The 14267-nt window shown below is 35.8% G+C and overlaps 2 protein-coding genes across 11 annotated transcripts in view; one reads left to right on the forward strand and one right to left on the reverse strand.

Moving 5' to 3' along the window:
* MTTP (microsomal triglyceride transfer protein) overlaps positions 1 to 3190 on the reverse strand; it is a 45442-nt gene extending 42252 nt beyond the window's left edge. Inside the window, exon 1 of the mRNA XM_010953572.3 lies at positions 3036 to 3190. Coding sequence (XP_010951874.2) covers positions 3036 to 3096 — 61 coding nt within the window. The 5' untranslated portion in view covers positions 3097 to 3190. The remainder of the gene's footprint in view (positions 1 to 3035) is intronic.
* A 7997-nt stretch (positions 3191 to 11187) lies between these two features.
* TRMT10A (tRNA methyltransferase 10A) overlaps positions 11188 to 14267 on the forward strand; it is a 49255-nt gene continuing 46175 nt past the window's right edge. For 5 of the 10 annotated variants that reach the window (XM_074343402.1, XM_074343419.1, XM_074343428.1 and 2 more), the window contains exon 1: positions 11189 to 11551. The gene's annotated coding sequence lies outside the window, so the exon portion shown is untranslated. The other 5 variants (XM_074343441.1, XM_074343404.1, XM_074343408.1 and 2 more) reach the window with 5 other exon arrangements.

Genomic DNA, 14267 nt, shown 5'->3' on the forward strand with positions numbered 1-14267 from the left:
AAGATATTTTGGTCAAAGAGGCCTTCTTTTTATGACACCTATGAAATTCCACCTAGGGCATAAAGGAAATACATGTTGTCTTATCTAATCCTCACAGCAGTTCTGAAAGGTAAGCAGTTTATGGCAGCTGAGAAAAGCTGACTCTACATTTCATCCAACATAGCAGATACAATGTGAGGTTGGAATTTACTGAAATCCAAGTTTTAGTGGACTACCTGATGGTGTCTTCTGATGAAAACAACTATGAAAAGTTTGTAGGAAGGTAGTCCCTCTCCTCTCTTTAATTCCAAAGCTTTCCAAACTATCATGCTGTTCATTTTTTTCTTATTTTTACTTGACTTGTCAAAAGAATGTAAAAAGGGGAAATACATATCAGTTCTTGACTATGACTTGGAAAGGATAAAGCACAGGAAAGAATGGGCTTTGTTCTCCCAGAACGTTTTCCTACCTCTCTCAACAGGATATAAATCCTAAAATGGTTCAGATAAGTGGATTGTGCTGAAGTGTTGTCCTGTTATCCTTCCCTCTTTGGTAAGTATCTGTTTATGTTATTCAGAGACCTGGCAATACTGGACAGTGGGGACATGTACCATTTATATTGTTGACCAAATTTCTTTCTTAGGGTGTTGCTCTGTAGAGCATGACAGATAAAACTATAAGAGAAATTAATTTTAGCCCCAAAAGGAATCAGTACCTTTTCAATGTGCCCCTTCAAGTGAATTTTGTAGTGACATAAAAGGAATAAAACTCTTAATTTTGAACTTTTGAAGAAATATCTTCAAATATTCTTTGACCAAACTTAGATCAATATCAGAGTACAGTCAACTGATTTCACCCATAAGACAAAGTAGAGACAAATTTAAAAAGATGAGGCTTGAAGAGACCTACAGTGGTGATAAGGATGATAGGTAATGGGATTTAGGAATCCAACAGAAAACTAGAAGGTCATCACACTCAGCATCTCTCTTCCAAACAAGCCTTCTTCCATACTACTCCTAACCCCTCCTCCATCCTTTTTACAGTCCACCTTGCTCTCAACATCCACCCAGATCTGGGGATTCGCTAAACAATTGCACTGACAAATGTGAGGTGAGTTTTGAAGTGATGCATGGGATCCCATAATTTATAATGCCCTGATTTTAAAGTAGACTCTTCACAAGTAGTTTGCTTTTTAAGTGCCGATCATTACAAAAGGGCAGGGAGTCTATATTTAAACCATGGTACTATAATACAAAAAGTTACCACATCTAGGTAGAGAAAGAGCTGTCAAGTCCTGTACTTTTTATCCATGACGTTTGGTTTAAGCAGCTTGTACAGTCAAGCTAATGATGCTTAAGCTTTGGAGCCCTCACTTGCCCAGCCTCCTTCCAAGACTTTGGAAGGGAACCCTAGCATTGTATACACATGCCATTCTTTTTTTCAGTAACATTTGCAAATGTAAGATATTTTTGTAATCTTTTCTCAAAGATGGCCTCTAAATTGCATAAGCTTCAAGTTTTAAAACTCTGGATTTGCCACTGAGCTACAGTTACACACAACAAACTGCACCTATCTGCTGTGTTCTAAGTCATTTTTCCCTGTATGTCATTCTTGTGTGTGTATGTGTATTTTTAAATCTTTACTAGTGCATGTATTTGAAAACCTCAAGTTATCCAATGTTCTCATTTATAGAGTGGGGGAAAAAAAGAGAAGCCCACAATAACTACTACATCTCAATTATTTTTCTCAGAATAATCATAATATTAGGTTTGACCTTATGGTATATAAATTGCTCATATTTTGAATGTTCAACAGTTTAACAGATAATAGAATAGTAATCTCTCTACATAACAATTCTCTGTCAGATATAATTTACAAACCATTGCTTTTTTCTCATTAAAATTTCTTTTCATCCAAGTAATAGCTGTAGCTTTAAATACTAAAAATTTTAGAAACTGGTAAAACATTATCTTTAGTTCAAGAACCTGAAGTGTGATCTGCTTAGGTGAAATAATGCAGCCCACCATTTATTGTTCCAATAACAAAGATTGTCTTTTTTTCTCATGTGGAAATTTTCCACACAAAAAATCTTAAGACAAACTTTACGGGAAAAAAAAAGCCACAATTATCACAAAAGGATTTTAGAAGTTTACAAATAAATTGTTTTCTATCAATTACTTAGAGTACAAGTATTAAATTCAGACCCTATCATGCTAAGTTATGTGTTAGGTCAATCTGATTTGACAGTGAGTCCTCTTAAGAGACTCTTTAAAACAGTGATCATTTTACAGGTACAACATTTAGAAATTCAGTGAGTGTATAAATTAACTGATTTAAAACAATATTCCACATTTTACCAGCTTTTTGAAATCATTGCTCATAAAATGTTTATTTTCTCTGAAAGATATCAATTCATATGTTTTTAATCAATTTTATCTTAAAATAGAAACTATAATGAGGAACACTATTTTTTCAAAGATAAGAAGTCTTATTTCTTACATTCATATCATGTAGTTTTATTTTCTGTAATTCACAACTATGGTAATTCTATCACTTTTGAATGCCAATGGAATTAAATACAGGCTTTACCATTTCATTCATAATTCTTTGGCAAGTCAAATGCCTTTTTCATTGGGTCTAATTCTTCTTGATGTCACATTGCTAGGCAACTAGAAGGAAATTTAAGAATTGGTTTTTTAAATCCACTTTTACAATTCAAATGAAGGAGCTGCATTCATTGAGTGACCAATAGCAGCAGGTAACAATAGCTGGCATCTATTTTCCTTCCTTTTAAAAACAGACCATGAATGAAAAAATGAAGCAAGAAGCACACTAGTCTGAGACTAAAAGGAACCTCTGTTTTCTTAATGTATGTAGGAATTTGAATTTGGTTTTCATTTCAACCCAGCCAAGCCTTCACCAACATTCCAAAGCTATGTGGTTTTGAAGATGGCTTAGTTAGGAACTGTTTCACTACACACACACCACACACACACACACATTTTCCCCCTTCAAGGATTAAAATTTCAGTTTAGCAAAAGGCAATACAAACTTACCTTTAACAGAAGCTGAATATGAGGAAATGAAGCAGAGAAAAAGCACAACAAGAAGAATCATACTGACTAGCTACCCTCTAATGCATCCAGTTCCCAGGGAGGAGTCACTGAGAAGTGGACTCTTCCAATGGCAGCGAGGCAGTGACCCTCCTCAGAACCTGCAACAATGTTTATCTTTGGGGGAAAGGTCAGATTCCAAACTCCAAAATCAGGACCTAAGTTCGCAGAAAGGTTCACTATTAATGATTAAACTTAGGTGGGCTGTAGCTTTCAGTCTCTCACTTTTTATTTTTATTTTTTCCCAGAAATGAAAACCAAGAAAATTTTCACTTTGGGAGCTAAACTAAACCAGTCTACCATCCTATAAATTCAGAAGTACTGAGAGACTGTCAAGGATAACTGGTGGCAATACTTTTCTGCTCAACACGTAATCGTCATCACGCCTGTAACATTAAATGCCCATCTTCACATTTACACTTTATGTGGGAGGGCAGTGAGGATTTGCAAATTCAGATAAATTTGATTGAATTTTATTGTCTTGGATGGTCATCTGAATTTTTTTATACCATGTGCATGCTATTATTTAAAAAAAATCACTCTGAATTTTAGGATTTAAATTTAAAATTTTTAAGTTGTACCACCACCAATCATTTCTAAATAATGTTAGAACAGATAAAACTTTCTCATTTCTAAAACCTAAATGATTTTCCTTATGTGTGAGTCAGCATCATCTATCTAACACCCTAGTAGGCCGTTGAGTTTAACATTGTAGACCTCTAGCTCTATGACAAGAAACACTTGTCTGAGTCCCCGCACTGGCTGGCTGGAGTCCCTTGTGCTTTCTGAATCCCATTTCTAGGAAGAAATTCAGAGAAGGAATTCCAGCCCTTAACATTTCTACTATAGAAAATTAACTAGAAAACTGCTCTAGAACTAAAGCAAATACCCTAAAGGCTAAGGCCACACTAACTAAACCAACTCTTCTCTTTGGAAACTTCTGCACGAGAACTCTGATATGAACAAACCTACAAAAACGAGGCAGTTTAGGGGACACGTGGGATGTTTTGGCAAAGGAAGGAATAAAGTGCTGGCAAATAGCTAATTGAATGAAACTGAAAATACTTACAGCCATGTTTACACATAAAATGGGTTTAAGAAAATCTACCCTCATCTCTCTTCAAACCTTTTTCTAGAATCCTAACCTTAAGGTTAAATCTAGACAACTCAGTTAAAAGATAGTCAACATGATAGACAGGGCCATACGACGAAAGCTAAAATTTAAAAATCTCCGAAGTCAAGCATATTTCCTCTTGAAATAAGTTTTTATATAAAGAACTGAAATGTGAAAATTGTCTTTATCATCTATTGAGATTAGAACTTAGTTTGCTATCATGTTTTATATATAAATCATGGCTAAAGTACCTATACAATAAGCATGACTGGGGCATTGTGCTCGACACCAGAAATTCCAGACTGTAATTGACTATACTTCAATAAAAAAATTAAATAAAACAAAAAATAAAGACACGACATTAGAAAAAAATGTACCTATACAAAAATAAAATAGTTATGACTATTGCCTTAAAGTTATAAATATTAAGTTTTCCTGGTGTAAATAGAAAAGGCCATTCTTAGAAAAATAACTGTTGAAGAAATATAAGCTTTTATGACTAGTAGGCATTATAAATACAAGATAATGTGAAAGTGCTTTATTGCTTTATATTTGAATAGATTTCTATGTAGTCCCACAATTTCTTCATTACATGCACAGTGGTATGAAGCCACTTAACTTTACATACTTATTTATTTAAATTAAGGATTAGTTTGAATCTTATGAGAACTGTCTTTTGTATTTCCATGTTTAGGCTCACAGTTATGTGTCTGGGCTTAGACTATGTGGGGCATGATACGTGTCTCTTCGGGTAAAGTACCATTCGTTGTCAGGTGTTTACCAGAGTCCAACCAATAAAAAGCATATCACTATTGCCTAACAAAATAAACGCTGTTTCATTCGAGCATTTGCTTTCCACTAGAAAGCTTCTATGAGTCACTGTATTAAGTAGTCAGTTCAACACAAAATGTTCAAATAAGATTGCTTCTGTTGTTAATAAATAGTATCATCCTTTTATATTTTGCTTGTAACTTTTTACAAAGACATTTGAAAGACTTCAGATAAGGATGCCAAACTCTTTCTATATTCAGTGAATTCTGTGTACCAAAGGAGAGGCATTCTCCTCTGCTGCTCTGTTGATCAAGCAGCACAAACAATGTACAGTATATATGAGAAATACCTTCCAAAACTCATCAGCTATTTTACACGGCATGTGAAGCAGGACAGAAGCACAGCACACAGTACAAAGATAACAAGAGCTCCCATCTATGGGATGGTTCCTATGTACAATACACTATGCTGAGCTCTTCACATTGTCTAGGGTATCCTAACAACAATTATTTCACAGATTAGATTTGATTGATTTAGTAAAATGATTTAAGGACTATAGAAAAATAAACCTTGAGACCTAGATCCAATATTAGAGATAAAAAATATTAGAGATAGGAAGTGGAAAAATGAATTTCTTATGGATGACATAGAATTATTAATTGAGACTATCTTTTAACAAATCTGTCACACTTTCGTATGGAGGCTAACAGAGCACTTGATTGTTGTTGTTAGATGTTCCAGGCTGAACAAATTGCTCCGGGGGGGAAATTGATCTGTGCTAGCCAATTTAAAATCAAATAATAGATTTTAAAACAATGCTATTGCAATGAAATTTCATTGGTAGTACATGACACTGTGGAATATATACTACTATTTTGCAGTGATAATAAGAGACAATGAAATGAAGATGGCTGACTAATTCCAAAGTACAGTTGTGTTTCTGTTGAGTGTCAGAGGCTGTTAGGAGCTAACTCATTTCCTAGATTAGAGGATTGAATGAACTTCACCCCACTAAAGGTTGGAAGGAAATGTATCACCCTACTAGATACAGATAAAGTAAGTAAGAATGTATGATCGCTATAGAGGGAAAAAAAAGTCTTTGTAACATCAGAACACTCTACTCTGTTCAAGAAAAAAGCACATTAATGAAAAAAAGTTTTTTAGAGGGACTCTTCAAGTTATCCCTAAGTGGTCATAATAAAGACTAATACTATTTTCAATTCAGTGACGGAGTTAGCATTTTCAAAGAATCCTGTAAAAAAATATTGATAGGTTAAAAATACAGTTTGTCCTCTGTATTGGCAGATACAAAGCCAGGGGATACCCAGGAGGGCCAACTGTAAGGGATTTGAGCATCTGTAGAATTTGGTAACAGCAGGGATCCTGGAACAAATCCCACAAGGATACTGAGAGAGGACTGTATTCTTAAGAAGTGATGATCTCTTTTGTACCAAGACAAAAATTATAGGCAAATACATGTACTATTTTATAAGGTTTTATTTAAGAATTCTCTTTGAGAAAATAAAAATGCACTAAATACATTTCCTTAACAAGAGTAAATGAGACTTAGGTTTGAAACACTTGGAAACTTAAGACTCTCTAAGAAGGACAGTCATTTTTCCAAAATGGAGTTATTAACCAGACTTTACCTTCACCTCCCACCCCTCCACACACATATATTTGACAACAATAAAAAAATCCTTATGGGTCAATAATAGTCACCCTAAAAGGAGTCTAACTTTACACTATATTTGGCCACACAAAATTGAATTTCTAACATTTACAGGAGAGAATTCATGGCTTTATTTCCATAAACTATTATAAAGAAAGCAAAACTTAAATTTTGATCAGAATCATTTTATTTACTAAGACGTTCTGTTACCAAGCCCAAGTTCATACCGCTCGTGACACAACAGGCCAGTAAGTCAAGGAGTTCTTGGAGCAAGGAATAGTGACTTTATTCAGAAAGCCAGCAGATTGAGAAGATGATGGACTAATGTCCCAAAGAACCATCTTTCCTGAGTTAGAATTCAGGTTCCTTTTATACTAAAAGGAGGGAGTGAAGTCAAACATTTCCTGGTTCCCGTGGGCCTCTGAAGGGGATGTGTTAATTTATTCCTTCCTGCAGTCATTTGCAGGTGGGCCTGGTCAGGATGTTTCTTGTGAGCCAAATAAAGGTAATTTAGCTTAACACTCATTACCTGGGTGGCAAGCTTCCCAGAAATGGGCCATTATAATTTAAGCTTATAGCCAATATCCCTTGAGTGATTAACAAGCAATAGAAAACAAAGGTTAAAGTAAAAGAACAGATTCAATATGGAGTCAGGTTTCTTCTTCCCTATTAAAATTCCAGAGATTTCTTATATAGCCTGCATCCAGTTACTCTCATTATTAATATCTTACATTAGTGTGGTGTAATTATTATTACTGATTGCTGTATTAACTAAAATCTATACTTTATTTAGATTTCCTAGGTTTAAATCTAATGCTTTTTTTCTGTTCCAAGATCCCAACCAGGTTACAATTCAATTGTTCATTTCTGGTAGATAGGAAATCAGTTGATTTTTGTCTCTTAACCTTGTCACTTGTGACCTTGCTATAATCATTTATTAATTCCACAAGGGGTTTCTTTTGTTGACTTTTTTGGATGTTTTTCATAGACAATCATGTCACCTGAGAACAGTTTTACTTCTTTAATTCTCCTTTCTTCTTGTTGCACTAGCTAGCACCTCCAGTGTAAGTTGAATATATATGTGTGCTCCTTACATTTCATATTCTTTTCTGAGTTCTGTGACACCTCTTCAGATCTTCTTTTTTCCAATCACTTTATTTCTGAGTTTTTGTTTTATTTTGTTCTATATTCTATCATTAAAAAATTTTCTCCTGTTTTGAAATATTGGGTTAGTTTCCATATGCTTTTTTCCTGCTCCATATTCTTTTTTATTATAACAGCTTTAAATAGGGTTCAATTATTGTTCTTATTGTGGTATGTTTTTAGGCTAAATAAGTTATTCTACACTTTTAAGAGGTAGGAGTGGGTAGAATAGTTCTTCTGGCTTCCAGAGCTTCCTTTTCTGATATTTTCATAAAATGACACCTATGTATCTTGGTCATTTCTTAGCTCTGTCTCCTTTTCCTTTTCTCCCACTTTTATTTGAACTTTTCCTTTGCCTCTATTGTACCTGTCCTGTTCAATTTGGATTCCATTCCCAGAAGTTTCTCCTTAGTGGGAGCTCAGGTTTATTAAGTTTTGAGAATTCATAGACCCCAATACCCCTCTGGCACTTTCGGACTTTCCTGCTTGTCCTTTTATACTCATTCTGAAATTACAATCTGTCAGTTTTGCTGCTACTTTCATATTGATCTCCCTTGCTTTTCAGTGAATACCTGTTGGCAGCTTGAGATCTTCCCACTCTCATGGCCTTCAGGTGCTCTGCTGCCATCCCACTGTTTCCTCCTACACAGATGCTGATACTAAGTTGGTGGTTTGCTCCCTTCTGCTCACATTTTGAGCTTTATGGGGATTCCTTTTCTTGTAGCCATGATTTGTTATTATTGTCGCTTTTTTATCCTAGATGCTCTACCTGCTGTATGAGGAGGTTGAGACTACACTGCCTCCGTAGTCATCTTCCTAGTCTTCTATATTCATGTACTACTTAGGAGGGGGAAATGAGATATTTTTTAAAACATTAAAATTTTTTTTCTATATTTTTGAAGTCAATCCAAGTTGAAATAATTATAGATAGGTTGATTCTGCCTCTTAGATGCCTTTCATATCATTTTTAAAAATTAGTTTCTTTTTGGTTTTAGCCTGAAGTTAATGTACTCACAAGTGTAACTCTATTCCCACAACTCTCCAACCTGCTGAAGAGCACTCTCAGACTTAATAAAACATCAGACCTAGGCTTAAAATAATTTGTGATGACTGCCCAATGTTTTCAGGCCAAGCATCTTGGAGGAGCTCATAATTTTATTTATTACCATATTTTTGTGTCCTAAAATTCTGGTTCATCTTTCTCACTCTACAGTCCAATTTAACAAACTGGCTGCCAATTGTCTGAATGTGGTCCAAGACATGTTTTGTCTAGCCTGCTCAGTATTTAAACACAAATAAAATAGTTGCCAACACTTAAAAATCATATTTCACATTAAAAACAAACAAACAAAAAGATTTCCAGCTGCTCTTAAAAAATTGAGATCTGATGGCATTAGGCCCACATTACTACTTAGAACTTGTACCCTGATTAAACAGAGAATATGCTCTCAGGCTTGTGGCACTTTTCTCCTAGATAGCTTCTCTCATTTACCTTCCAGTCCTAATAAACATTATAGGTTTGTAACCCAGGGTCTAGCATCTCTGATTCCAACCTCTTAGGTTGGCTTAAAGGACCACATACATGCTGATAACTTCTAGATCTCTACTTCTACTTAGCTGTCCTGCAGACTCCCCAGACCCACATATTCAAAATGAAGCTAATTTTTTTCAAAGCTTAACTTTCTTCCACTATTCTCCAAATGACCCATTTAACAGAATTATATTCCTACAGTTGTCTAAATCAGAAAAATCTTTAGGGTTATTCTTTCCTCCTCCTTACTCATCCTACCCACAGCTTTTCAGTCATGTACCAAACTATGACATGTCTTTGCTTTCCCTGTTCCCAGTATTTTAAATACTTTTCCTTTCTTGAGATCTGTAAAACTCCAATTTAAATAATTTCCAAGATGGAGCAAATTATTCAGTTTCTGAAACTACGTCCCCTGCCTCCAGGATCATTTAGTTGCTCCTTTCCATGTACAGGCTTCTCAAGTACATTATATGTTGTATGGTATTTAACACTGGCTCTCCCACTAGTCTAGAGATTCCTTAAGAACAGAGATCATGATTTCATTATCTCTGTGTAAACAGTACTAAGACAAAAAGCATGGAACTCAATAAATGTGCCAAATAAATACATGAATTTTACAAATCAGTGAAAATAAGATTATTTCATACCATGATTTTACCTTCCTATACTTTCTATATGCTTTCTGTATCTTTGGTTAAATTGTCCATTTTTTGCTGGTGCTTGCTTTGGATTGATACTAGAATCATTTTAAATTTTTGCACCCTATGGCTATAAAGTTCAATGGCTATGTCAAAAGAAAACATATTGACCCTACTGATAAAATATGAGGGTTTTTAAAGTAACTTAAAATTTTTGTTTTAAATATCTAAGGAGACTGAGTATTAACTGAAAAAATATACATAATTATTCATAAAACAGATCCCTGTGGGGCAACTGAACAGCTGTTGAAAGATTTGGCATATCATTATGCCAGCCTGAGTTTAACGACCTACATGTGAAGGGCTACATATCCAATTACTAATCCTTCCTCAGCTACTCTTTGGCCTGATATGGATACAGCTGAAAAAAGATGCCCTACTAACAGATCAGAAATGGATCCAGACTTCCTTGCCAATGCTCAGTTAAAAGATCTTTTGGATTTGAGATAACGAAGAAACAGAGTGATCTACAACCATGTTACAGCTGACATACTTTTTAAAGTAAAATTTGATGGTTTAAAGCAAGAGTGGCTTCAGTTCTGTAACTAAATTTAGAGAAATTTTTAATTCTTTTAGAAAATTCAAATTACGAATTTAATTTTCTATCCATTAAAACCTTTAAACATGTTAAAATGTTTTCAAATATCAAGAATACTTTAGTTCAGAGCTCTTTTCATACTGAGATGGCTGTCTTCTATTCATTGACTCAAACCTCATTCTTTTCTTCAAATTCTGAAATAATCATCTATTAGAAGTAGGACCAAATCAAAAACTAAATAGAAAACGACAATCTACCAGATTCTGTTTCAGTTCTCCCTCAGTTGACTTGATCTATATATAGCAAAAAGATTACATAAGGTCAAGTATTACAATGAAATGTCACTTGGTGTTTTGCAAAATATATTAAAAAATAGTTCAAGGAATGAATGGAGAGTAAAACGCAAGTAAGCGAGAAAAAGCTTAAACATTCTAGATTTAAACGCCTCTTATTAGGGATTTGATTCAGTTTTTAAATCTAATTTTCCATTTCAGTTGTGTAAAATCATGTGATACTGACAACCCTCTGTATTAATTATAAATAGTTCAGGCAAGAGATGCTTTCCTCTCATCTCCAACACGGAAGAATTAACAGCTCTTCAGCAGTGTTTCGCATTTTTAATTTTTAAGAGTAGTAATATTTTAACAGCCCCTGCCATCTCCACAGGAATAAATGAATGAATATATACCCACAGATACACACTCGCTTTCAAGTGGGGAAAAAAAAACAAAAAACCCACAAATCAGGGAACTACCGCCCACTCTAGAAACCCGAACTCCAAGCCCCGCCCCACATAAAATCCCTCCCCTTTCTCCCACTGCAGGTCCGCAGTTGGCGCAGCTAGTTGACGTAAGACGTAACCTCCGTAGCATCCTACGTGGAGCTACCGTCTCTGCCTCTGGGAGTTGAAGTTTCCGAAACAGGACCTTCTGGAGTGGTAAAGACCGCTCTGAAAAGCGTGCTCTCAGGTTCCCCGACAACTTCTCCGCTCGGTAAGTCTCTTGGCACGTAGGCTAGTGCTCGCCTATCCCTTGGTATAATCCGGGCGCAAAAGGAGTGCGTGCTGGTGCCGCCTTCCACTACCAATAAGGGCTTCCGGGGGTGAGGGAAGAGGGGTTTTGGGAGCGGCTGCCTAGCCCCAGCTCCTGGCGGAAGTGACGTCGGAGGGAATGCGCCCTTGCGGCTCCCCTAGCAGCTTTCTCATTCGTTAGCTGCATTTTAATCCCGCCTCTGGAGTGTGTCCGCCTGCGGGTGGCCTGGAGGGTAGGAGGGGAGGCTTGCTGTCCACGTTTGTTTGCTGGTCGGGATCCGGGCCCTAGTGTGTGAGGAGTGTGAGTTTCTCAAGAATAAAGGGAGAGGGAAATCTGGACCCTGAAGGGCCAGAAAACGAGTTGTGGTTCTGCCACTGGTGGCTAGAGACAGTGGGCAAGTCGCTCTACCTCTTTAAACCTGCCTTACATCATCTCTTCAACGAGGGACTGCCGTCCCTGAGCGCTCTGAAATGGAGGGGCCAGGGGAGAGTTGCTGCAGGTGCTGTTAGGCCCCATGGTGGTGAGCTGAGGACGATTTTAAGAAGACCGAGGTGTTACTTGATTTCACTGAAATGTTTTATGTTGAAATTCGGGATTTTTTAAAATTTTAGCGATATAAAGAGTATAGCAAAAGATGACAATCTCAGTTTTTGTTCGTTGTAAATCCTCCACCTCCCCCCACTCCAGCCTGACCCACCGCCCCAAGGGCCAAATAGCTTTCGCCGTTGCGGATTTGGCCTGCGCGTTTTAAAAAGCATATTAATTCACTGTCGCTGTCAGCTCATTTAATTACGTTCGGCAGTTACTCCAACATTCATGTGAATCTGGAAGGGAGGCTGTGTCATAAATTGCGACGACTTTATTTCAGCCCAATCAATAAAATCCATGAAAGTTTTTTTTTTCTTTCTTTTGGCCATTCACTGATTATGGTGTACGCCCTCCTTGCTGAAGCTGTGCTAAGTAGAAATATAAGGACGATTAAGATAACTACTTTTTTATATATTTGCCCCACACCAAATTGCCTTAGTCCGCTTTATCCAGTTGTTAGTTTTTAAAAGACCACTAGGTAAACTGTATCTGTAACTAAATGAACCAGTTTTTTAATTCAGTGCTCAAGTAAACTAAATTTCACACAAATAATTCTATAACTGCTATAAAATTTTTTGAACGTGACGAATGGATGAAAATGTACTATGAGGGAGGAATGCAAAACTCTGCCATGGAGCTTGTGTTTTGCTTAACAGGTAATCCGAACAAACTAGCACATAGTGAAATGCTTATTTTATGGTATAGGCAGTAAGAGTTGGTACATACCTTTGTATGTAAAGTGTGCAGCAAGCAGTAATTTATAGGATCTCAACCTAGCATCATTTTTGTTGTATTCCGTGCAATGCATCTAGCTTATTCAAACCTTGAAAAAAATTCACTTACTACAGTGCATTTTCTTAATTGGGAATAACTTTAGAAATAATAATGATAATGATGTGGGCTAGCTCATGACCTTTCATTGTATTTGATAGGCTGTTTAAAAACATTAGTATGCAAAGATAGGCCAAATTAGATTTAATTTAGCCTTCTTAGATAGGAAAGGCAAAAGCTCCCCCTAGTGTGCATGGACTTTAAAACATTGCTGTACATTTTTTTTTTTTTAATTTTCACGTTATAGAACCAATTAACATTTGCAGTTTTTGAACATAATAGAGAACTAGCGAAAAACGATGCCACAGATGAACAGAAATGTTCTTTCTTAGAATATTAATCACTGTTTCATGAAAGAGCAGTTTGTTTCCTCTGAATTTTAATTGTGCATTTAAGTTTGCACATTTAGCTTAATGGGCATGTTTAGCTTGTGTTTTCTCCACCTTATATTGTTTTGGATACATTTCTTGCTGATTTTTTTTTAATGTACTACCTTTGGAAAGGAAATAAAATATAAAGGATTCTAGAGATCACACTATATATTTTAAATTTTTCTTCTAATCTTTTCAGGCTTGCTTTGTTTCTCCTGTCTCCTGTTTCTTAAATTGAATGCTTACCTTATTTTCCAGATTTTAAAAGAAATTAATGAATGCACTCAAGGTTGTATATTTACCCCTAGTTACTTATTTTGCCTTTTTCTTATCCTATTATTCGAATCTTTTAAATGCTCCAACATATTTTTTACTCTATTTTTCTGTCTGAATTCTGAGTCAGATTGTGAAAATGTCTTCTGATTAAGTACCTCTTGGACTCCAGGTAACCTGGAGTTTGTCTCATCTGTTGAAATTTTTATATCTTCATTTCCTGGTTTCCAAATTGGTTCTTTTTTATGGATTCTTGTTTTGCTATTTTTATGCGTGCTTTTGTTTTCCAATTTCCTGTTTTGTTTTTATGGTTCTTACTCCTTATCATCTGTGAAAGATTTCAACCACAGTTATTTTAAAGTCATTTTCACATTCCTTTATTATTTTCAGTTTGTATAGAGTGGATCTCGTGATTGTTGAATTTTTGAGGGGATGGTTCCTACTGTCATTTCTGTCTTTTTGTAATTTTGCTTTGCAGATTTATCTTGAAAGGAATTATAACTTTCCCCTCCAAACAACCTCTCTGTCTACCACTGATTTTGTGGTTACTCTTACCCATGACCCTTTTCAGTGCTTCAGTCCACAGCAGCACTTGTATAGGTGGTTCAGAATTC

Source organism: Camelus bactrianus, chromosome 2, assembly GCF_048773025.1.
Source record: "Camelus bactrianus isolate YW-2024 breed Bactrian camel chromosome 2, ASM4877302v1, whole genome shotgun sequence".
NCBI classification, from domain to species: domain Eukaryota; kingdom Metazoa; phylum Chordata; class Mammalia; order Artiodactyla; family Camelidae; genus Camelus; species Camelus bactrianus.